This window comes from Pogona vitticeps, chromosome 1 (genome assembly GCF_051106095.1).
Source record: "Pogona vitticeps strain Pit_001003342236 chromosome 1, PviZW2.1, whole genome shotgun sequence".
Lineage (NCBI taxonomy): Eukaryota > Metazoa > Chordata > Lepidosauria > Squamata > Agamidae > Pogona > Pogona vitticeps.
Window position 1 is genome coordinate 202,429,908 of NC_135783.1, and position 25,026 is coordinate 202,454,933.

A 25,026-nucleotide genomic window follows, 5' to 3' on the forward strand; every position below is an offset into this window, starting at 1 on the left:
AAAAAAAACCAAAAACAACCAAACATATTACACAGTAAAACTACAGAACAAAACAGTTTGAAACAATTTAAAATCACATTTTGAAAAAAAGACAAAAGGTAAGGACATCCCTATTGAAGGTCCACTTCTTTGTCACTCTTACTGAAAGAAAAGCTAGCCTGTTTTTAAGAGATACTCTTACAAGGTAAATAACAAGGCCAACCTTTGAAAGATTCAGGCCTGAAACTATAAGATTATTTGAATACTGACAACAGAACTTACTCTGAACTCATATTCAATTAAGCTCCCAATGTCATCTTCAGATTTCATAGCACTTTCGCCAATGACTTGACCTCCGAAGTAGACCTGGGAAGGCTTGGCAATCCTGTCGTTCAAAGAAACAGCACAGCAATTTAATGGCCATTATAAAGGATTGTCTTGCATCGATTTGTTATGCTAACTATGATACTTACCCTGTGAGTGACAAAAGCAGTTCAATAAATACTTTGGCATGAGCAGTAATTGGATCCAAATTAACTTGATTGCTTGTTCTGCAAGAAAAAGGAAACAAAGGATAATTAAAAAAAATCTTTTAACTGTTTTGATTTTGCTTTCCCAATCAAATTACAGCCTTTTCAGAATATTTGTAAGCATTAGGAAAGGTAACGAATACAATTTTCAAAAATAAAATAAACAAATCTTACGTTTCCAATTTCAGGCTAATGTTCAGGTCCCTTGTGTCAACATTAACTTTAGTTGTACTTAAAATCACATAAAACGTAACCTGAATCGGGAAGAAATGAAGAGTGATGTAAGAGATATTACAGACCTAGCTCTTACAAGACAGATAGAGTGCTGGACTAGCGATTATTTAACGAGGTTGTTTTATTCTGTTGTTTTACTTGTGTTTTTAATATTGTTCTTATTATGACTTAATGTGATATCTAATTAATGCTTTTTAAATATTGTAATAATTTATTATTTAGCTTTTAACTTTATTCCTTTTAATACTGGAATCCACTTTGGATCCTTTAGGAGAAAGGTGGCATATACATAAATAAATAATAAATAAGAGACCTGAGTTCAAATCCATGCACAACTACAGAGATGACAATGGTAAACTGCTTTTTGAACACGTCACATACATCCAAAGACCAGTTTGTAACTTGACGGCACATAAACACCACCTCCCACATGGCAAAATTCTGTTAATATACTGTGATGGTGCCACAAAGAGATGCTACAAAGTGACAGTGCTCGTTAACATCAGAATCAACTAGGGCTTTAAGTGTTTCGGCACTTGATTTTTTTTTTTTTTTTTTGGTCTTATTTGTCATGAGTTCTATTGTGACTACACAGCAATGCACATTGGGGTCTCCTCCGTTCATTTCTGATATGATGCTGTTCTCAGTAGATGAGTTCTATGAACAGTTGCCCTAAAGCAGCCCCCCTATACCTGATGCTCCCCACGAGATACTGGGCCATGATTCTCATTATCCAGAGAGACATGCTGACTGGGGAATATGGGGACCGTAGTCCAGAAATATCAGGTTATCATTTGGGAAGGTGTTCCAGAGTCTAAAGAAAGACACAAGTCTTCATGTCGTGGTTGAGCAGCGCATGCCCACCACCCCTTGGTGGGTCTCAACTCTCTCTAGGGTGGGATGATGTTCCCCAAGCCGCTACCCCATCAATTCATTCTCACGCACCAGCCAACCAACTACCTCCCCAACAATGGCTTTGAACAGCTCCTCCCATCAATGGAATGCCACTCTTTTCCTGGGAGAGTAAGACACTTAGATTGCTTGTGTCCATTCAGCTGGAGGAACTAATTGTGTGGACATTGCTCGGGGCTTCCACTTTTTCTCTTAATGGTGATGCTTCTCTTGTCAGTAATGGCACCTGCCTTAAAATTAAACAAAAATGGAAGCACTGACAATGGTCCCAGTACATCTTACCTAACCATGCCAGAGGCCTGGGCCAGGCATTCAGAGGGGTGGTACCACTGAAGACAGCAGTACTCGCTTATTTACAATTTTAGGTTAAGCTCATGCAGGATAGGAGAGTGAAATACATCCCAATCTTAATTTTAGTGTTGGGAGGCTCTGCACCAGCCCCCAGAGGTTTAAGTAACACCAGCTGAAATCCTGTTGCTAAGTGTAATAGGTTGCACTAGAGTAGGCCTATTGAATTGGCAGGGATCCACCTTCCTGAATTCCATCGATTCAGGTGGGCCTACTCTAGGGTGTGAGAGACCACACTAAACCACTTGGCCAGGGTTCTTCCCACAAACATCCAGCATTAGGTCTAAAAGAGAAGCAGCTCACATTAGAATTTCTCTTGAAAGGATTCCCAAGCTCACACTCCACTTGAGAGCCATTTGGATTAGCCCCGCAGATCAGCTGTTTTTCCTAGATTAAGAAAGACACATCGTTTAGTAAGAAATCCCAGGAAATGAGGTCTCTGAATGGCATCGTCATCAAGAAGAAACTTACTGGAAAGCCCTTGTACTCCCTGAAAGCAGAGTAAGTCAGGCTATCTGGGAAGGTGGCAATAAATTTAGCTTCATAAGCGTCTTCCCCATCTTTCTGTGGGTCTCTTGGATCTGACGGACTGTTTGTCACGGTGATTTCCAGGGCGATGTCCTTCTGGTCTTTGAGGACAAGAACGGGAACGTTGTTCTCTCTAACAAAACAGAATCCCGTCATCATTTTAGAGGCTGATGGGACCAAAGGGCCCACAAAGGAACAAAAGCAATGTCTTTTTCCAGCATTCATCAGAGACTTACATTGGGAAATAAGCAAATTTGTCCTCACTGCCTTCCTTGGTGCAAAATCTGTAATGGAGCTTCAGATTACTGTGGCATTTGTTGTCTATCCCACAGCCTTCTTTCAGGAACTGGACCTACAAACAGCCCAAGTCAAGCAGGCGGCTTAGAAGCACTTCATTCAGTAAGACATTTTCCAAGAAGTAGCCCACACAGTTTCATATGCAGAGCGAAAGCGAAAATTAAAAAACGTTTAGGAGATCAACTTCAGTGTGAGCTTTCCATTTCCTCTCAGACCCATGGAGTGAAAATATTCATAGACACAGGCTTATACTTGAGCACACCCTGTTGCAGAGAGATCTCAGTGAAGATGAATCCAAGCACATTCAAACTTGTGGCTAAATATCCCGCATCGTATGTCTGAGGCGAGGGATTATGATCCAGGAAAGCTCACAGTGAAATAAAGCTGTTAACCTCTAAGGAGACACCATACTTTTGTTTGTTTGTTTTCCCTGTTTTCTGTTATACACTGTTAGAAATGGGCACAAACCTTGGTTCAGTGATTCCTGCCGGTTCATGTGTGCGGCACCACAGGTACTGCACATTCCTTTCCTCTGCCCCCCCCCCCCGGGCAATGGCCCATTCACCAGCACACTCCTCTCCTCTTCAACTGTTCAGCCAGTCGCCAGCAGGAGCATGGGTTTGTCTGTCCTGCCGCCTCATCTGAGTGGATGATCAGCCAAGAAGGTGGGGCTGGTTGAACAGCCGAAGAGGAAGAAAAGAGGAGCGTGTGATGGCCAGTGAGTGGGGGGATCCAGCCAGGGAGGTGGGAGAAGGAAAAGGGCAGCACCTGCGCGTATGAACCAGCATGAACCTCCAAACTGAGGTTCATGCCCATCTCTATACATTATGTTTGATATCAGGCAGTGATGTCAAGCATCATGAGATGTAATGGAACACTGCCGAGGCCAAGTTCCTATGACACCTGGGCCTTCTTTGCCACAAAAAATCATCTCTGTTGCAAAATTTATACCAACTGATAACTGCAAAACTGTGACGTGGATCCAGTCCCTTGAGGCCCCTTTTGTACACTGTTCCAGTAGAGACCAGTTACTGAACTCCTCATCCGTCCAACACTCTTTGCTATCCCAAAGGGCATGCAAAGAGCCGTTCCCAGCATTTCTCTCCACTGGCTGTATTGGTTTGAGCTGATGGGAGATTGCACTCCAACAACCTCCAGAAGGCTGTGCGTTGTCCGCTCCTGCCCTCTCCCAGCTGGGAAACAGGTTAGGGTTAAGGAACAACCTCATGCCTTTCACTGCCCACCTGTTGTGGACCAGAGCTTGAAGTAATGACTTCCTTGGACTGTAATTCCCCAAATTCCCCAGCCAGTTGGCCAGGATGGCATGGCATAGCTCTGCTTTCTACTCTCCCTCTCCACAATTTCACAAGGAGATGAGAATATTTGTTAGGAAGTTGGAAACTTTTTGTTCCCAGTTGAAGGAATTTCTGAAACGCTGTGGTGCCACCCCAGTCCTTGTAACAAGCAATGCACAGAACATCGATATCCAAATGACAAAGGGCTTGAGCAGATGGGGCTTAGAAGAAGCTGGTGTTCAGATCATCTTTCCTCTCTCCATGTGCTACCCAAACATTTTGCAGCACAAAATAATCCATTTGGAATAGATATACAGATTAAAAAGGCTAAGCGCAATGCAAAAGTCACTTACTTCTGAATGAACTGTTCTGGGCTCATTTGAATTCAGAATTGGAACCAGTTCTGGGAGTGATCGTCCTTGCCTTCTCCTAGACGCTGGTGAGGTGGAGTTTGAGCCATTGATTGTAACACCCACCGTTACAGGAATTGGGCGCAGTTTATCTTTGATCTTTTCCTAAGGAATACAAAGGAGGAGGAAATTCTAATGAATAAGTGAAATAAAAACCTGCAGCATTTGCTAACAAGCAACCAGACGCTTGGCCTGCTGCAAGTGACCAAGTCAAAATTTGTAATCTGGGACATTCCCAGCTTCCATAACGGCATGAGAAAATGGGATGTTAATGGGACCACTGTGGCAATGTGCCTGTTTCCAGCACCAGTATGTTGAGGCAAACAAGCATTTAAGTCAGAGACAACAATTCCAGTTACGCTTCAAAGTTGGCTCGTCTGAAGTAAAGCTCGTCTGAATGTCAGTACACATTATACTAGGTGTATAACACAAGATTTATATCTCAGAGGAGAAATAGTTTTGTTACATCCCTGTTCTTTACACACTCTCTCAGCCTTAATGTGAATTAGGGCCATGATATAACATGGCAGCCATTGGCTGGGGCAAGGCTCCTTCTGGGCTGATCCTGATTTACAGGAGGACTGCTGTTGTCCATGGAAGTGGAGAGAAGGAAAGCTGCTGATTTCAGTAGCAAAAGTAACACGCAACCCTAGCCTGTGCACGGCCTCTCCATAAGGATTCAGAGGTTGAGAAATTTCTATTTACACTCCTTATGCCTCTCCCTTTCTCTCTCTCTCCCCTTCTGTTCCTCAGCCTGTCTCTTACTTCAAGACAAATTGCAGAGGAAAGCTTTGCTCACCATCTTGAGGTAATATCTACTCCACCCACAGACACATCTGTATCTATAGATGTACAATAGATATACCTAATAGAGAGATAGCTGGCTGGATAGCTCAATGAATTAGGCATCTGGTTGCAGAATGAGAGGTTGGAAATTCAATCCCCCCACTGTGCCTCTGGGGAGAAATGCCAGCTGCACCGTCCCAGCCCCCCAGCCCCACCCCCAGAAGAAGGGAATGGGAAGCCACCTCTGAGTACTCTCTATTTAGAACACGCTGAAAAGGGTCACCATAAGTCAGAACTGATTTGATGGCACTCAATTATTATTTAGACAGACAGACAGACAGATACACACACAGACAGACAGATGCAAAGTAGAAACAATTAGATGCCAGTGTTGCTTCCCAGAGTGTGGCAAAAAGTAAAGATAGAACAAACTCACAAAGCAATTCTGACAGTAAACAACGACTGACTCTTCTGTCACAAGCTAGGTCTATGACAACATTGTTAACCGCATCGTGCACCCAGCGGCCACCTTCCCTCAATACTTCAGGATGTTTCTGCTTTCTCTCTCTCTGCCAGAGAAGCACGCACGAGTGCAGGCCTCTTGCTTTGCCGCCCACAAACCTACAGAACCTCCCCTTGCCTTTCAGCCTCTCTCTTTTGGTCCCTATATGTGTGTCCCCATATGTATGCTTCTGTGAGGAACATGAACAGCTCCCTTCTCTATCCTCAAAAAAACCCTGCGCAGTAGGTTCAACGAAACCAGAAAGCAACATCCAATAGGCCTCATAGCTAAGCACTGACTTGAATGCATCAACAAGTTAACCTCAGGTGCAGTCAAAGTTACCCAATGGAACAACGTCAGGAGAGCCAGGCCCTGGGGTTGCTCTGCCTCAGCCTACCTGCAGCACGAGGGTGGTGATCACACACTCTTTCTTCTTCTGCCCAGTGAGGGTCACACTTCCGAGCAACTGATCGGAGGAGCGCCTAGAAAAGTACACCCTGGACGGCAAACCTGAACGCCGCCGATCATTTTCTGCTTCAATTGTAAAGTCCAGAACTGTGGGGAGGGATCATTACGTGGGCAGGGGGAGAGAAACAAAACAAGACCATCAGGAAAAAATGGTGAAAGAAACGCTGCGCTGTACAGGTTGCACCCCGACCCTGTTTGTACCAGAAAGAGAGGAGACAAAGTGCACCCTAGCTGAGAGGCAAGCATGTCACTACTGTTGGTTCCAAACTTTTTGCTTTTAAGAAGTTCATAGAAACAATACAGTATCTGAGGGTGTTGTATGTTAGTCTACCATTTCTCCGCTTCCTTTGGCCTCCAAGGCTCTTGCCCTGCATCCTGTGGCATTCAGTGCATGGGACAGGGCACACCCACTGCTGTATCTGAACACGCTGTACGGCAGTGGTTCTCATCCTTGAGTAACCCAGGTGTTCTTGGACTATAACTCCCAGAAACCTCAAGTAGCACAACTGGTGGCGAAGGCTTCTGGGAAGTGTAGTCCAAGAAGACCTGGGTTGCCCAGGGTTGGGAACCACTGCTGTAAGGCATGGCATCGAACCATTTTTTTTTCTCCCTATGAAGTATCGAGTTTGTAGAAAGTGGAAAGAGCTTTACAGTTAGTCTTTTTCTTTAAAAAAAAAGGAAATAAAAATGAACAAAAACAAAGAGAGTGAGTGAGAGAATGCTGTGGCAAACTTGGAAGACAGATAAAATTTAACATGGCTATTGCTTGAAGGGGGTGGAATCTTTTCTTCAAGAAGGGCATTAGTTTCATGCAAATCACTACAGGAGCCTGTTAAAAGTTGCACACAAAACCTGTGCAGGACAAAAATAACCAACTACACTGGCTGCTGTCTATTTCCCCAAACATAATTTAAAACCAGATTCTGTTGTACAAAGCGCCAAATGGCTCCAGTTTAGCCTCCTGTCCAAGGAATCATCCGAGTGCTTCTCGAGTGTTTCAAAAAGGAACTCTGCTCCGAGCACCACCTTTTGTATGTCAGAACTTCAGGCACGAAAGGCAGTGGGAGCAGCCTCCCGTGGGGAAACCCACCCCTTTCGTCAAGCTTGGCCAACCTTGGCTTTTAGGCAACCGTTTAAATTCTCAACATCTTAACTATTTAGGGAGACATGGATTTGTTCCAAGACTCATTTCATCTGAATATTTTTTTTAGTAACCACTGCTGCACTTTATTTATATCATTTATTTTAAACTAATTTTATAAGGGTGATACTCCTTTTCCACTTTTAATTGTTCTTAAGTGCCCAGAGGCTTTCTTAAAGCAAATGTTAGAATATACATTGGGATAAATAAAGATATAAATATTTGTGCTGGCTCAATCGGCTTAAAAGGCCAGTACAATGTTATAGTTAGTAACGTTTGTAGCGCAGACCTCATCACTGGTCTATTCACTATATAACAGTGAGAAAAACTGTTATTTCAAGGCCCAAAACTAATGTCATGCTGGTGCTTCAATGCAAACACGACTCCACTGGAATTAATTCCAAACAGTTTACATTACAGAAATGACAGCCAGGTGAGATGATGTCCTCAATTACAGCGCAGCATCTGTGGGAAAATGACTCAGGCCATGAATCTGTTAAGAAGGCCACGTTCACGGAAACCCACTTCCGAAGATCACAGGGCCACATGGAAAGCCACTGTGGTGAGACACAAAAGTAAAGCACAAAGGGGCACCAGCCCTCTGGAACCACCTCCCAGTCGAGCTAGGCTCAGGCCTTGCCCCGGCTACCTTCAAGAGGTTGCTTAAGACACGACTCTTCACTGAGGATTCTGGCAGTGATCTCATAGGAATTGGCCACTTGCCCTGCCAGCCTTCTGAGGGACAATCCTTCTGCTGTTTTGTCTCTGTGAAGTTTCAATTAATATGATTTTTTTTAAAAAGTATCTATCTTGTTATTTGATTTACTTTTATTTCTGTTAGATTTTATCCCTGTTGTGAACTGCCCAGAACAGTGCTGCATCACGCTCAGGGGCAGTATAGAAACCTATGAAATAAACAAAGACATAGAGAAAGCGGATTTCCTGAAATCATTCATACAACAGTAACTTAACAAAATATGACACAACTTACACATTTTGGGGTTATAGTCCCTGGAGCTTGCTGTGTATTCAAAGCACACTTTAACATTCATGCTGTAAAAATTAAAGAACACAGAAGTGACTTTTTTTGGGGGGAAAAAATCTCAGCAGGGTGAACATTTCATAAAGAAGGCCTAGAAGCTCAAAAGCCAACAAAGCACCTAAGCCAAGTATTCTCTGCTGTAAATGGTGTGTGTGTGTGTGTGTGTGTGTGTGTGTGTGTGTGTGTGTGTTTCCTGTGTCTCTCAGACTGTGTGTGTGTGTGTTTCCTGTGTCTCTCAGACTTGCAGAGAAGCTCCGCCAACATTTTTCCTTCTGAACAACTAGCCAGACAAAATGGGAGGCCCTGGAGACCAACGAGGAACCGACCCTGTGGCTCTTAGGCAGGTCACCTTGAATGGTCAGTACTGTGGGAATTAACATTGGCCTGCAAGGAAGGGAACCACAGCAACGTGCAGGTTTGGCATCAGGATCAGGCATCTTGAGGCCCACACCTGAGGCCCACTGAGAACCACTGTCAACCTGCACCTCTAAAGCAACCTCCTCCTCACAAGCCACCCCGTCTCACTGTTTGCTCCAAACCAGTGAGCAACGAGAAGAATGGGGAGAAGGAAAAGCAGCTTCCTCTTGTGCCCAGACTTGCTTTCCCTCCTGGGCAATGGTGTGGCTTGTGACCAAAAGAGAAAGTAAGAAGGGAATGTGCAGCAGTGACCAGAGACAAAGAACGAGGGGAGTCTGCTCAGGCAACAGGCCCACGGAGGGCTCCCTAAGCTGAGCAGAGATTCCTGCAAGATGTGTTTTGCCCCCTTGGTGGTCGGTCTAATCTCCTGACTGGGATCAGGAGATGTGTTTTCATTAAATTAAAAGACGCCTGCTTCTTGGGAGGAAAGCGATGACAAACCTCGACAGCATCTTAAAAAGCAGAGACATCACCTTGCCGACAAAAGTCCGCATAGTCAAAGCTATGGTTTTTCCTGTAGTGATGTATGGAAGTGAGAGCTGGACCATAAAAAAAGCTGACCGCCGACAAATTGATGCTTTTGAATTGTGGTGCTGGAGGAGGCTCTTGAGAGTCCCCTGGACTGCAAGGAGATCAAACCTATCCATTCTGAAGGAAATCAACCCTGAGTGCTCACTGGAAGGACAGAACCTGAAGCTGAGGCTCCAGTACTTTGGCCATCTCATGAGAAGAGAATGACTCCCTGGAAAAGACCCTGATGTTGGGAAACTGTGAGGGCAAGAGGAGAAGGGGACGACAGAGGATGAGATGGCTGGACAGTGTCATTGAAGTTACCAACATGAATTTGATTCCTGGCGTGCTCTGGTCCATGGGGTCACGAAGAGTCGGACATGACTAAACAACTAAACAACAACAACTGGGCATGTCACAAAGCATCTTCTTTCTAGAAGGGCCTGGGCTGTGCCCAAATATGAGAGAAGAAGCCAAGAGAATGGGTATGTTTGATAGCAGCAAGCAGAGAGGAGCAACAGAGGCCATTTTGATCACGCTCCCAGGCCGGCTCCATCCTTGCTGCGTTTCCAGTGGGCAGCTGGAACCTGACGATACTATCTGGAGTTTGGTTTTTATAATTTCGTCTAAATTGTTTTTAAAAAGAAGGTGTAAAACATAGCTTAATGTGTTATCCCTTTGGGGGTCCCAGTGAGCAGAAAAGCTAATTGTAAATGCTTTTCTTAAAATTAAATTACAAATAAGTAGGGAGGGGAGGTGATAGTCGATAAGCTGGCACAGTGTTCTCTGAAACAACACATCAGATAACAGACATTCTCAGGCATATGAAAGACACAATACATTTGCTAAGACCAAGATGAAATACAGAGAAGCTTACCAAATCCCACTGGGTTCATGGCAGTTCTTGTTGTTTAGGTCAATACTGTCTGGAGATATCTCAATGGTTTTCTTAATATTTACCACAGGCCTCGATCTTGTGTATTGAACGGGCATGAAAAGGGGAGGTGGGAAAGAGTCATTAAATATATTGCAATTTACGAAAAACACAGGTATTTAGCTGGTAGACTGCTAAAGCAACCCTAAATCCTCCATTTTTATACTGGTGGGGATGCATGAGGAGTAGTGAAAGACAGCATGCTTCACTCTTTGCAGTGTTTTACTGTTGGAAGCCAGGCTGGAAGTGTCAAAATTTTGGACTACAATTCCCAGAATCCCAGTGGCCACAGGGGGCTGGTGGATTCCAGGAACTGTGGTTCAGAAAATAATTTTGCCAAAGTCTGATGTAAAAAAGAACAAAGATTTTATTTTACAATTACTTTTAATGTATAAAGTACTAAAACATGTCAGAAAAATCAACCTCGATAAGCAAAGACTGAATGACTGTTGTATATTTAAGAATAAAATTGCTGAGTTCTCCCTAATCTTATGGTCTGTCTGTCTGTCTCCATCCCTCCCTTAAAGATGGTCGTTGGTTTGTTGTGCACCATCAACTTGCATTCAATCTCTAGTGACCCCAGGGTAGCTGAAATATTTAAGACGTGGTTTTACTGGTGCCACACACACACACCGGTGAGTTTCCATGGCCAAGCACGGGTTCGAACTCTGGTCCATCAATTGATCCACTGCACCACACTGTTTCTCAAAGATTAGGGAGGAGTGGGTATCACAGTAATTGTTCTCACAAATGAAACAGGATATAACAGGTTTGCATGTAGGTTCTTACACTGTCTCTTCTGTCAGATGTGAAATAATTCTTCGCGCACAGAAAACAAGATGGGGGGAGGAAGGAAGATTCTACCTTTATTACCCTGTTGGAAATGTTATAGTTGATTGGACAGGTTGGACCACCTCATTCAGAGTTGGCACCACAGTTGACAAGGGCCTAGCATGGTGCCCTCTGATAGATCCCCTGGCATCTTCCTATAAAAATCCCCAAAGCTTAGAGGGGGGTGGGGGGAGTCTTAGGAAGCAGTCCTTCCCCAAGCCCAGTGGTGTAAAGGAGAAGCCCTGAGCAAGGCAGCTGGAACAGCTGCCCTCCCTATAATCTGTCTTAAGGTCCACATCCTCTGAGCATCTTCCTTCACCTGTACACTGGCTCCAGGCCCAGAAACACTGGGATAAAGAAGACAGCAGCTTCCAATAGATAGCTAGACCCAAGAACCTCACACTGTTGAACAGGTCTGGAGAAAAAGAACATAGGCATGATGTGGTGTGTAATATATTTCGGGGGGGGGCTCAGGTTAAATCTAGTCAGGATTCCTTTGCCAGAGAATATGGATATTGCACTTTACCGAGGGAAAATTACTAAGCGCTAGAAGGGCAGGTGTGTCTGGGACTGTGTGTGAAGTTGCAAAATCCTCTTTCCACAAGTATCCTTGATCCCGGGAAGGCAGAAGGGATCCTGGCATCTGCTGACAGATCTCTGGGTAAGCAAGGGATCGCAACTCCCCACTGATTGACAATCACAACAGCATATGTGGTTCTGCATCTCCTGTTAGAGCAGGGATGGTCAAATGAATGTTTCTGGACTACAGTTCCCATGATCCCTCTCCACTGGTCAGCACTGATTTAGATCTGCAGTTCAAAAGTATTGGAGGTACACAGCAGCCCAACACTGCAGTAGAGTATAAGGCTGTCCGAATTCTTGACCTGCAAAAAAACCTGGAGGCAGATTTGTGCTTATATAGGCAAGTCCTGCCAGTGGCATGTGACGTGCAGGAAGTAACTGGCTCTGACCCCCTAAGCCACCATTTTGCATCTGGCTCTGTCCCCAGTTAGTATCTTGAGTTGGTGGAGTTCAGGGTTCCAGTCAAAAAACCAGGCAGATCTCATGAGCCTGAAGTTAGCTCTCACCCGACTAATCCCCAACACGCTTTTCAAAAGCCCCTTTCCACATGCAGACCATTAAACCACAGCGAAGAAGGCAGCGCTACCCACCGGAAAACAGACACAGAATCTGAAAGGGACCCAACAGCAATGTCAGGGTAGCCGTTTTGATCAAGATCCATATTTCCGGTAACTGAATAACCAAAGTATGAAACACCGTCTCCCTCTCCATCAAGAATCTAAAAATTAAAACACAAAGGTTTATGAGTTCCTTCTCTACCGTCCTGTGTCAGATACCATGCTTATCATCTTTACTCATTAGCAGAAGACCTTTGGCAAAGCGCTCTCCCCAGGTCCTGGGCAATCTGTGCTGGCCTAGGCTAGCCTGTGAATCCTCCCAGACAGAACAGAGTATAAGAGGACATCCTGTTCCAGTCGAATCTTCTTCAAGTAGCAAAATCCTCCTGCATCCTTGTTATTGTTCAGCCCTGCCTCCTGATTTCTTCCCTAGGTGCGCCTTGCTCTTTGACTTCGTCTACTGGCTTGTCCCACAGCTCCTCATTCTCACACTCCTGCCCACGGCTCAACTCTTTACAGATAACCTACAGAGGTGTAGGAGAACTACACCTGCATCACTTCAGCGATGACTTCTGGAATTGAAAGGTGTTACAGAACTCGTGGTTTTACAGAGTTAAGGATTAATGGAAGACAGAAAGTCAGTCCCACCCCCAACCCAATTTCTTATTTCTATAAAGTTTATGAGTAAAAAAGGGGTGGTGGAGGTGGAGAATAACAATTCCAAAAGAACAGAAGAAAGGAAGCAGAGATGGAAGCTTGCACCTCCCAAGACAACAGATATTTCGCGTCCTCCAGATGTTCACCTATCAGTCCAGGCAATTACTGATGGTGGGGACTGGAACACAACATCTGGAGGGCAACAGGTTTCTCATCCCTGTGCTAAGTGATTCACATGGGCATAAAGAAAAGGTAAGAAAGAAACATATAAAGTCAAGTAGAAGACAGAAGCTGGTGGCAGAAAGAATGCATGAAAAGCTATCGAAGTGAAGCTGATTACACAAGTAATACTTTTGTTCCCCCTATAAAGAGAACTGAAGGCTACATTTTAGTACCTGTGCTGATTTTGTATTTATTCCATTCTTGGAGCCATGATAGATATACACCTTGCCGTACTTTCCCTCATACGGAGCCCCTACAGCAATATCTGTTGTGGTGGTGGTTTTAAAAAAGAAAGACAAAATACAAAACGTTCAAAGCTATTTTACAATTTTAAATGACTAAATATCTTAAATTCCAAGGTACTGTAAACAGAGTCTATACAGAGTCTATACAGCTCTGCGTAGAATGGAAAAAAGCTACATAAACACATGAATTTGGAATGGCAGTACTCAGGTGCCCACAAGACAATATTTCATAGAAATAGATAAAAAAAGAGAAAGAAGTATTTGCCAGACACACATTTTGTAAGGATAAGCTCAAATTTCAAAAGCTCTTGAGAAATGAAAATATGTATCATTTCTTTCTAAATATATTATTAGCTAGCTGCCTTGAGCATTTTTTCTCTTAATCAAAAGTGAGGCACAAATACAGTAATAAATACACAAATAATGAATGAATGAATACAATTGTATTAGATTCAGAGAGAATGATTTATGAATAAATCCAGCATTTCTAACTGTGAGGAATCTATGCTAATTATTAAGGGACAAATCTAATTGTTAATCCCAACTAGAGGAGATTTATTGAATTAGTGAGATTTCCATAAACGTTGATTTTGAAAGTCCCATCCATTCAGTGGATCTGTTCTAGCTGAGACGAACAATTGGATTTAGCCAAAACATGTCGCTTGTAGTACCAGCAGACATATTGAAGGCCGATGTCACGGCTGCTTACCTGGAAAGCCGTCTTGATTAATATCACCAATATTTTCAACTGCAATTCCAAACATGGAGTTTGTTGTTCCGTTGAGCCGAATTGGCTTTACCCTTGGCCACTGGCCCTGCTGATTAATGTAAACATACACAGCGCCACCAATTTCTCCATCTCTGTCAAAATACTGGGGTGCTCCGACAACAATATCTTGCCAACTGAGAAAAAAAATGAAGGTAATTTGTTTTGAGGGTAACTGTACGAAGATGGGGTTGACTCCTGGATTTCTGCAAGCTCAGGATAAGGCACTGTGCAACATGACTTTTTTTTAAACAGAAACACCTGCTGAGAAGGAGCCATACAATAGTTTAGCAATAACCGACCAGTCCATTTACATTATCATTTCTACCATGTACTCATTCCCAACTCAGTGTCTTTTAGACAAGCTAAATGACGACAACAACCACCATCTCTAGTCAGCAAGCTGGGGGTGTTGAGAATTGTAGTCCAACACATATGGTTGGGAAAGGCTGCCAGTGTACTTTCAGTCTCTCAAGAATCCTGAAAATTTGGCTGCTACTTTTTCAGTTGTTTGGATAAACCCCCTAAGGCTGCAATCCTAGATACGTTTAAGTCCCACTGAGTGAGCATAATGGGACTTACTTCTGACTCAGCATGACATAATTGCACACTGCACAACTGATCAGTCAAAGTCCATGACCAAGGTGTAAGTTATATGTCCCAAATCTTTTTTCCTTCCCTTTTATGCTAATATTCACTGATATTAATTTTATCTGTTTAATTTTATATTGATTAATTTATATTTTATTTTACTGTTTTGTTTCATACCCTGTTTTACGCTATGTAAAATGCCCGGATTGGCCTGGGTTGCCAGATGGGCGGTATATAAACAAACAAATTAAATGCATCTGAGCCTAGCTTGTGGAAATAAAGAGCTGGTGGTTGATTTAGACTGTTCTAGATGTTTCAGAGTATCCTGACAGATACTGATGTTGTTGAACTTTGTACACTTAGATTCCTTTCTGTAACAACATTTAATTTCTCAGGCCACTGAAGCTGAAGGACTTGGGGGTGGGAGAAAAGAACCGTTAGATATGAAGATGGCTAGAAGGCTGCTTTTCATCAAACAGTGATATGATACAGTATGTTTTATATCATCATTGATCAGGAGGGGCTACTTTGGGCCTGGGAGCCAAATTTTCACCCCCAGCACTCATCCAGAAACAGGCAAAAATGGCAAAAATCACATCTGGATCAACAGATTTCAGGTACTGGTCATCAGGATTTTAGGATGTTTGAGGTGGACCTTTGACCCTCAGCAATGCAAAAATGTTACTCCTGGAGGCCTCCGTTAGCAGGAAGCCCAATGTGTTTCTGCTGGGAAAAAGAATAGCCTGGGGAGTTTCATGGAAGGTGTTAAAAAACAGCTTTGGGGCTGGATGTGACTCCAGGTGCTCCTACCAGAGTAATACCTCAGCACTAGATGGGCAGGGAATGAATGGATGGATGGATGGATGGATGGATGGATGGATGGATGGTTCTCTACTTCTCAGATTCCCAAACCACCCAATTTCTCCCACTGTGATTGAGAAACATAGCAGCATGGAGGAGCAGACACGGGGGGGGGGTGAGCCTTACCCATCACTGTTGAGGTCCACAACGGCCACGTCATAGCCAAAGGAAGAGGCCAGCCCCTCCCCCTCAAGCACATGCACAAGAGACAATGACCGCTGGAGGACGCTGTCTTTCTTCAAGAGGACCACAGCTCCACTGTGGTTTGCTCTTGGGGCTCCCGAAACAAATGTGACGTCTTCCTGAGAAACAATCCCTTTCCCAGTGTCCAGAGAAAAACCTGTAAGACAGAGTCACACAAACGTCCAGTCAAGGCCTAGCCTGCTGAAGTCCTGGAGAAATGGGGGCACCCCCTCCCCACCTCACTCCCACTTCACCCGGCTTCCTGTGGATCCTTTGTAGTAATGGGGACTATGTTAAAGTGGTAACTGAAAGCGCTATAAATATTTGTGTTTATTTCAATTTGAATTATCGACATAACTTATCTATGAGGCAAAAGTTCCAACTTTAAGTGAATTAAAACATAAAGTTGTGGTATCCTAGCAAACAGCAAAGGCCTGAAAAAGTAAGAGGGAGAGAGAGACAGAGAGATATTGAAAGAGAGACAGAGAGAGAGAGAGAGAGAGAGAGAGAGAGAGAGATTCATATATGATCAGTGGGAAATTCTTTATCTGTGTTCCTTCAGAAGTTATCTGTGGGACGTCCATATGACAGATGGCCAGAGCCTTCTTATCAGCTTTTCCAATCATGGAATTTTTCACTTTTTTCCTTACGAATCTCACAACCAAAAGAGAAACAATAACAGTATGGGATGGTGATGATGATCAAGTGACAGTGGGTTCTGTATCTCTCTCTCTCTCTCTCTTACACACACACACACACACACACACACACACACACACACACACACACACTTCTCACTCAGATTTGCACATACACAGACCCCACAGGGCTCCATTTATCCACACACTTGCACACAAATGTCACCGAATCATCCATACAGATGCCACAGAAAAAAACACCTTTTGAATGTATGGAGAAGCCACAGGCCCCTGTTTCTCCAGCTGCGAGACAAACAATGCAAGCTTCATACAGATTGTCTGATTAATCATCAACGCAATTTCCCTGTTTCAGGCAATTTTTTTAAAAAAGCATAGCTTTCTTGTGATTTGCACCATGTTCATGCTATGATCCATACCACTTTAACAAAGCACACCCATGTGAACATGTGTTACGAATCTCAATATTTTTAAAAGAAAGTCTTCCTACTTTAAGAGGATAGTCATGGAATGGGAGGTGGAAAACATTACTGTATGTCCCACCCAATACTCTGGGGTTTTTCACTATGGTATCTCCACTTGTCAATGACAGAAACTCACCAGGAGTCATGAAATTCAGGTAAGATGCTGGTGTGGATAGAATGGTCAGGGGTCACAGCAGGTCGCAAAACCTGAAAACTGTGTTTCAAAGAAGGAATTTTTACGAGCTGCGCCATGGGGCATATGAACACAGGCCACTCTGAGTTGCTGCCATTAAGCCCTTCACATCGGCAATAGCCAGGTAAGCACCTTTAAAACCCAATTTCCAGTGCTTTTTCTTCCCACCCCCCCTCAAGCGGTCATCTTTCCTAAGTCTTCTCATCTCATCTGAACTTCTTCTGTGACATGTATGGACTTGAAATGGAAATTGAATGACCATGTCAAAAGATTGGAAATGTAATAAAATGAAGCCGTATGGACCATCATTTTGGAGGCCACAAACCTAGATAGCTATTCATCATCACATCAGTGGGTGTGTCTGCTCTGACATTGGGAGGCAGAGTTTTGTACACAAACTGATCGGGGTTAGCGTAAGAGATACTTGTCATAAAAAGAAGACCTGTAAATATGAGCAGAGAAAGAGGATGCGGAAAAGAAAGAAGAACACATTAAGCAGGCAGTGTAAGAGCTTCCTAGGCAACTTGAAATATAGCAGAAGCTATTAAATACAGACCAGCAAGACAGAAATATGGTGACATCACACGTTGTTAAGCAAGCAATAAAAGGAGAAGGAAAAGTCTGTAGGGTACAGGTGCAGGAATATATATGTAAAAATATTCATAATAAAGATTACTAGCAAATACAACAAGGAGTCATTGCCCTATTTATTTTGGTCTCTTGTCCAGCAATCTAGAAGTGATATTTTTCAGTCTTTCTCCCCAAATTTCACAGCCCTGGATCACAATGACTAATTACAGGAGAGCAAGGATAGCTTTAAACCAAGAATGAGCAATCTATTCGTGAACGCTTTCACAGCCGGGATTTAATGGTTGTTGTGGGTTTTTCTGGCTCTTTGGCCGTGTTCTGAAGGTTGTTCTTCCTTACGTTTCGCCAGTCTCTGTGGCCGGCATCTTCAGAGGACAGCACTCTGAAGATGCCGGCTGCAGAGACTGGCGAAACGTTAGGAAGAACAACCTTCAGAACACGGCCAAAGAGCCCGAAAAACCCACAAAACCAATGAGCAACCTGTTGCTCTCCAGATGTTATACTGGGGTTCCAATGGCAGTTGCACTCCCAACAACATATCCAGGGCCCTTCTTGGCGTAGACAAGACATTCTTCCTTAAGTGACAGCTGAAAAACCACATCTATGAGAGAAAGCTTAGCTTAGTAACGGAACAAAATGCTTCCCATGCATGGGCTCCCAATTAAAATTCCACTCCAAGGAATTAGGTAGGAGCCTTGTGGCTCAGTAGTTAAACTGCAGTATTACAGCCCAAACTCTGCTCATGGGCTCAGGTTCAATCCCAGGCAACCAGTTTGAGGTTTACTCAACCTTCCATCCTTCTGTGGTAGGTAAATTGACTACGCAGCTCACTGGGAATGCGGGGGGGGGCAATGTGTAGCCTGCGTAATTAAATTGTAAACTGACCAGAGAGTGCTTTAGGATCTGTGGGAGGAATATAAACAACACATTTTGCTTTTTGCTTTAGGTAGGATGTGTTCCTCTGTAGTAGCCTATTGAGAGCCCTGTGCATTCACCACAGACAACGCTGGGCAAAAGAGAGACAAAGATCTCCGCTGAAGCAGTTCCTCATACATGCCATGCTCACTTAAAGCAGCAGTAAATGAAGTGAGAGCTATTCGTATTTCTTTGAGCTGCCCATTAATCATATCCATGCCTGGTGTGGAGATTAAGAGACATAAAGGAACCTGCTTCTCCCTCTGCTTGCATGAGATCCAGAAGCAACCGTGGATGAATCTAGAAGATCCACCCTCAGCAATCCCTGCAAATGAATATAATTCTCAGTAGTCCCACACATGTGCACAAACACGTAAGCACAGATGTATCCGCTTGATGACTTGGTGTTAACTACAGAGCTCATGCATCAAATTGGCTTGGTGGAACCTCTACTCCCTCCTGAACACTTAATGACTCATATCACTAAACCCAATAAAAGCCTTAAAAAGGCTTGACCAAAAACTGATTTTTCCAAAGATGCTCAGAAATAAGCCCTTCTCACCATTCTCACGTGGGCACAGGTGAGATAGACCATTTTTAAGCCTCTCTGTAAATTTATTTCCCTGGAACATTTCACTCCAAAACCCCATATTTGATAAAAGAAACAAATTACAAGGTCCTTTGCTTATATTAACCCACCCTTGTTTACTTTCCTTTAATTTTTTATTCACCCCCCCCCCACACACAAAAAAGTCCCAAGAGCTTTCCTGAACAATCCCAGCCAGGCAGTTACATCATTTTCTGCCATCCACTTCTGAGTTTTCATCAGATTTGTGATAGCGAAGACTGACGAGTAGCAGCAACTAAAATATATATTCAAAATATCAACAGCAGGGATGCATTCTGAAAATCTGGACCAGAATCCCTTTGGCCATGTGCATCTTGAGATTATTTTCAGAAGGCTGCAAGTTTTGGGGCTATGGAAATAATCCAATGCAGGTAAGAGGGAAACCAGGAAGGGACAGAACAGCCTCTCTCCTTCAAGACCTAGAGTGGGAATCTGACAAAGTGGAATCCAACAACCATTCCCCCAAATTCCTTTCTCCTGGGTCAAATTCCAGAGTGGAGAGTACCCCAGGGGTGCCCTGCTGCCTGGCAAATGAACCAAGGTGGTGAGGATGAAAGGAAGGCATCCACAGTCTGAATCTTTAACACCCAGAACATCTACCGATTTCCATATGTGGCATGTAAAATACCTGTCATGGAACAGGAGAGCACACTCCCCACCCAACCAGATAGAACAATGGTGGAAGATGATGCCAGATTGCATGCAAAATCAGGAAGGGCCCATTTAGAGTTCAGTCCTCCCTAATTCTTAACTCGGCCTCCATGTGGCGGCCAGCCCTTCCCTTCCTTGCCCTTGTGGCCAAGAGTCCCTGAGTCAAAGTGGGCTCATTCTAGAATTGCCACGACGCCCTTCTTTCAGATTCCCCCCCCCCCTTATCGGAACAAGTCCTAAAGCTGAGTGATGCTGTTTGCCCTCTGGGATGTTTGCCACATAAACTTGCCATTAGTGTCAGTCTAGGTCAGACCCAGCAGAGCCTCTGAAAGCACACCAGCCATCCCCACATGGAGATTTCAAGGTAGCCACGGAAACATCACAAAAGATGCCTTGGGAGTCGGCTGATGATTCCAGAGTGCTGTTTGGATGCTTTTGCTGCGGAAATGCTGCCCGAAGAGCCGCTCTCGGCCACCTCAGTCCTGCTCGGTGACAAAGCCTTCCTAGTAGCTCTACACGCCTGAGACTTTGTGACTTGGAGCGATGGATCCTTGTACGGTACTTACTGTGTGAGAAAGAGTGGGTGTGATTATAATCACGGTGTAAGAATCTGCAAGTCCTCGTGGCACTCCTAAACGTCTCATCATATTAGCGGCTCTTAGAGATAACCTCAGCTAGAGTGTCATTTAACACTTCAAAGCAGCCATAAAAATGTAGGCGGAGGACCTGAATGACCAACTCTTGGTTGAATTGCAAAGCGTCCATAACTGAATTACTTTTATGTTATTATGGCTCCCCATTCGGCTGATTTTCTAGAGATCTCTGAAGAGCTTAATCCTACCTAAGTAACTGTTTGCTGGAACAGGAACTAGGTTCTCATTCTGAAGGTTCTCATCACCGACTTCATAAGGCCCGTCCTCAAAGATACCCATCTCATAAAAGGTCTGATTCTTTTGCGCTGCGTGAACCACTCCTGGAAGGATGACATGGGTGAAAAAAAGAGGGGAAAAAAGCAAACATGGAATGAATGAATGAATGAAAGGGGAAGAGAAAACTTCAAATTGAACAGTGAACTCTACGAAAAGAAAATGAAAAAAAAAACACAACAATGGTGTAATTTTGTGGAAGGGGATGAGTAAATATAATGCAAAACCATGTACTTAAGGATTCCCACTGCAGACCTGCTTTGACATTTCATGATGCAAGAATTATATTACATGAACTAAAAAAGGAGGAAATACCCACATAAAATGTTGATAGGACAGCATGCAATTGACAAACATACCTATTCACCATTCTGTTTGGGATAAATGGTTCTAGCAGGATATGGATGACTTTTAGCAAGACTGGGCATAGTAAAGGGACAGGAAGGGAGAGGGAGAGAGGGGGAAACAGAGAGAGGGAGAGAGAGGGAGATGAAGTAGGCAGCAGATGGGTAGGAAGTTGAGGGGGTGGGGAAAGACAAAGATGGTAATGGCAGAGAAATCTAGAGAAACTGATAGGGCCAGATGGGAGAATTAGAAAACGAACACGTAGCTGAATGCTCTTAGGCCTGAGATGGATGTACAAGCATTGAAAGGTGAGTTCACCGAGGATCCCACAGTCACTTTTTAGAAAGAAGGAAATTCTTCTAAAAGCATAGAGACTTAATCTGAAGGCAAGAGTGGGTGATACCTTTATTATACCACTCATTAGACTTAATCTCTCAAGCGGAACTGCAAAGGCAGTTTTTCTCCTACAGCCTTCAAGCTTGTAAACCTCTTCAAAGTTAAACATTAAGATCCCTAGGAAAATACATTCTGCCCCAGAGTCCAAAGTACACAGTCCCTGAGAACAGGGTAAGCAGGACGTAAGAAGTCCCAAGGAGCATGGCTTTTCCTTGCCAGCCACAAACTGGTGATTCAAGGTTCTTCTAAACCTGTCTAAACTACAAGAGAGCTACCCTAAAGTCATATTTATAAACCAGCTCCTCAGATATGACATGCTTTGGTGCTAAAGGGCTTGGCTTGGCTACTCAATGAGGGCTACACTTTTGATTTCAGAGCAGCTCCGTTCATGTGAATGCGTATGTCCTCACAGAAACTTCTGAGGGGAGTTGTATCTCACAGCAGAAAATATGTTTTGCATACAGAAAGTGAGACGTTCAGTCCGCACCATCTCTGCTGAATGGACCAGGTAGCAGGTAATAGGGAGTCCTCAGCTGCTGCTGCTGTTGTTGGTATCATTATTAAAATCATTAATTTATTCTTAAATAATTTCTGACTGAAATGCCGGAGAACCAGTATGACCAGAGTGGAATTCTCTGGCATAGGTCACGTGCCTGAAATTAAGATTTGCAATGCAACCCCGAGGAATTCTCTTTCCTGTTGAGGCCTGTCTGCATTTCCTTGGCTGGTACCTGTCACAGTTTATATTCCCACAGAAGGCCCAGCTAGGATGAAAAAGATGTGAGGCCAAACCACACGTTTACCCTTTGGACTACTGCAATTAAAATCACTCTGTTACTTAATAATACAATATTATTACTTCTAAAAGAAAGTGTTCTTTAATGGCAAAAGGATCGTTCCAGATAATTTCTGCTCTTTCACATCTATGTCTATTAATAAGTAACACAAGAGCTCAAAAAGTTGAGCTTAAAAATTTACCTAGTATAGTATTCAAGGCTTCAAGGCAATTACTTCCTGTTGTTGTGAAAAGTTTGAAGTAACTTTATACACTCTGGTTTCTCAAAAGTAAATAATATGCTTATTTAATAAATAAATAAATAAATAAATAAATAAATAAATAAATAAATAAATAAATAAATAAACAAACAATCTGTATGTGACAAACTGTTGACCTGTGGTGTAAGACACCACCTCCTCTTATGTACCTTGTCCTTGTTTCAAAATCCTCAACAGTGCACGAGACAGCAAAAAAAGCCATCATTTGCAACATATAATTCTTCTTCTATAATTTGATGAAGTTTCCTGCCTCCAGAATTATAATAGTAATAAACATCATTTCCCCAGGCCTTGCCAAAGAGCCCTCTTAAAACCAAGCCTAGCAGCTGCAAGGGCTTATTATTACAGTACAGCAAGAGCGCTGTTTGGTATAATGCCTCGGGATGGTTCAAGCAAAGCTGAAAGATCAGGGGCAAGAAAGAATTCCACAGCTGTTGGGAAAACAGAGGGAGTGCAGAGAGAAAGACAAACCCTGAGGGCTCCACAGCTTTTTTCATCACAGGTACGTGGAGTGGAGACCCGAATCACAGGCCTCACAAGGGAATCTGCAATGCCTGTCTAGCGAAATTCACCGGGGTCCAGCCACTTGTCTTGAGCAGTTCAACAGTGGCGGGGCATTGTTTCCCCTGGGCTATCCAAAACAAAACATCCCTGATCTTATTTGTTCCTTTATTTAAAATCTCTGCCTGGCTGTAGCTATTCTACTTCTCCACCAGAATGTACTCTGTAGAACAGGGGTGGGCAATTAATTTTTATCGGGGGGGGGGCACATGAAAAATCAGGGGCCGAACCAACTTTACTTAAAAATAAAATGAAACAGTGATGTTATGATTGTTTTTATTTTAAACTTGTTAATCTTCACAAATACTAAAGAGGTTTTTTGTGGTATGTTAAAGATAAGGAGCTGATCGACTTGCCCAGGGTCTGCTGTAGAACCACCCTTTGCTATTTGAGCACCAACACATCTACTCATCCTGGTCTCTCACGTTAAGGACATATCTATACAACTATCTCTGTGTTTAAAGGCTCTTTTTAAAGGTTCCCCTTCTGCAGCCCCCCGAGGTGCATGGCCCATGTCATGCTGCTGCCCTGTCATTGTGCCTCTAGACTGGATCTGCTGTCTACAGTCAGGAAACAGCTCTCGGAATGTCTCTGAAATCAGCAGAGGAAACCGTGTCCTCATGTTAAAAACTTCAACTTCTGTAAAATAAAAATGAAATGAAATGAAACCTCATACCTTTCCAGTTATAAGTACCAGGTGCCCCAAAGACGACATAATGATAATCTCTGGTAAAAGTGGCAGCAACACCTTGTTGGCATGAACCGAACTTCTCATGCCCTCTCAAGCGGCCTTCACAGAAACTCCACGGCTCAGCATACAGGTCTTCACTGTTGGTGAGATCCTGATTCAGGACATAACACCTTCCAATGATATCTCGGGTTTCCTGAATTGTATTTACAAACTGCCTTTTCTCATAGCGATGTGCACAAGTCTGGAAGAGAGCAGGAAGCCACAGATAAGCAAACACAATGCAACAGATAATGAGAAATAGCCCCAGCATGGCTTTTAACTATCTGGATCTGTACACAGAAAGACACATTCTTTACTTCTACTTTATGATCAGTCCACTTATACCTGAGAATGAAAACAGTTGCACCTCCATTCTTATACTATTATTATTATTATTATTATTATTATTATTATTATTATTATTATTATTATTATTATTATTATTATTATTATTATTATTATTATTATTATTATTATTATTATTATTATTATTATTATTATTATTATTATTATTATTATTATTATTATTATTATATAAAAAGGCAAAGGAAAATATTGGCCACTGGCAAATGTGCTAGAACCTGCGGTGTCCATCCAGGCTGGCAACCCTCTCTCTTCTACAGCCCCCTGCTCACCCTTTCAAAAGTGCTCCAGGAAATACTGTGAATCCAATTTGAGGGGGGGGGCACAGAGGGCTGCAGAAAGAGGGGAAGGGGAACAAAAGCTTGACTGCTAGTATTTGTTGCAAGAATCTTCCAGAAAATCACCTCTTTTGCACCTCTCGCCATTCTCTTGGCTACGAATCTGGACCTTGAAACATGGCCTTCTATCTAGTTTAGGACAGCCTTTTCTATCAAATGTTTTTTTAAAAAATAAACCTAGTAACCTAGGCCTTCGAGAATACAAACCTAGTAACCTTTATTTAAGCATAACCTTCTGCCTGGTTTATTGCTTCAGTGAACAGAGCAATAAGGTGAGCTTAACAGTTTGGAGGAACACGGCTGCTGTTTACTGTTAACTAAAAATATCTTAACAGAACTTTCCTTAACAACATATCTATGTTGTGAAGATTCTCAGTCATTCAGGTGA

General features: G+C 43.2%; 1 protein-coding gene across 4 annotated transcripts in view; it reads right to left on the reverse strand.

Annotated features, from left to right (window-relative positions):
* The window catches only part of ITGA6 (integrin subunit alpha 6), a 76,162-nt gene that overhangs the window by 13,147 nt on the left and 37,989 nt on the right, over nt 1–25,026 (reverse strand). For 3 of the 4 annotated variants that reach the window (XM_072980071.2, XM_072980065.2, XM_078394236.1), the window contains exons 4-19: nt 23,884–24,139; nt 20,765–20,896; nt 15,772–15,985; nt 14,137–14,330; nt 13,356–13,447; nt 12,337–12,464; nt 10,277–10,372; nt 8,422–8,483; nt 6,219–6,376; nt 4,477–4,638; nt 2,768–2,883; nt 2,475–2,664; nt 2,307–2,390; nt 684–763; nt 453–530; nt 262–364 (exon numbers count right to left, since the gene is read on the reverse strand). In XM_072980071.2, coding sequence (XP_072836172.2) covers nt 262–364; nt 453–530; nt 684–763; nt 2,307–2,390; nt 2,475–2,664; nt 2,768–2,883; nt 4,477–4,638; nt 6,219–6,376; nt 8,422–8,483; nt 10,277–10,372; nt 12,337–12,464; nt 13,356–13,447; nt 14,137–14,330; nt 15,772–15,985; nt 20,765–20,896; nt 23,884–24,139 — 2,145 coding nt within the window. Of the gene's footprint in view, nt 1–261; nt 365–452; nt 531–683; nt 764–2,306; nt 2,391–2,474; nt 2,665–2,767; nt 2,884–4,476; nt 4,639–6,218; nt 6,377–8,421; nt 8,484–10,276; nt 10,373–12,336; nt 12,465–13,355; nt 13,448–14,136; nt 14,331–15,771; nt 15,986–17,466; nt 17,584–20,764; nt 20,897–23,883; nt 24,140–25,026 lie in introns of all 4 variants that reach the window. The other variant, XM_078394239.1, reaches the window with a different exon arrangement.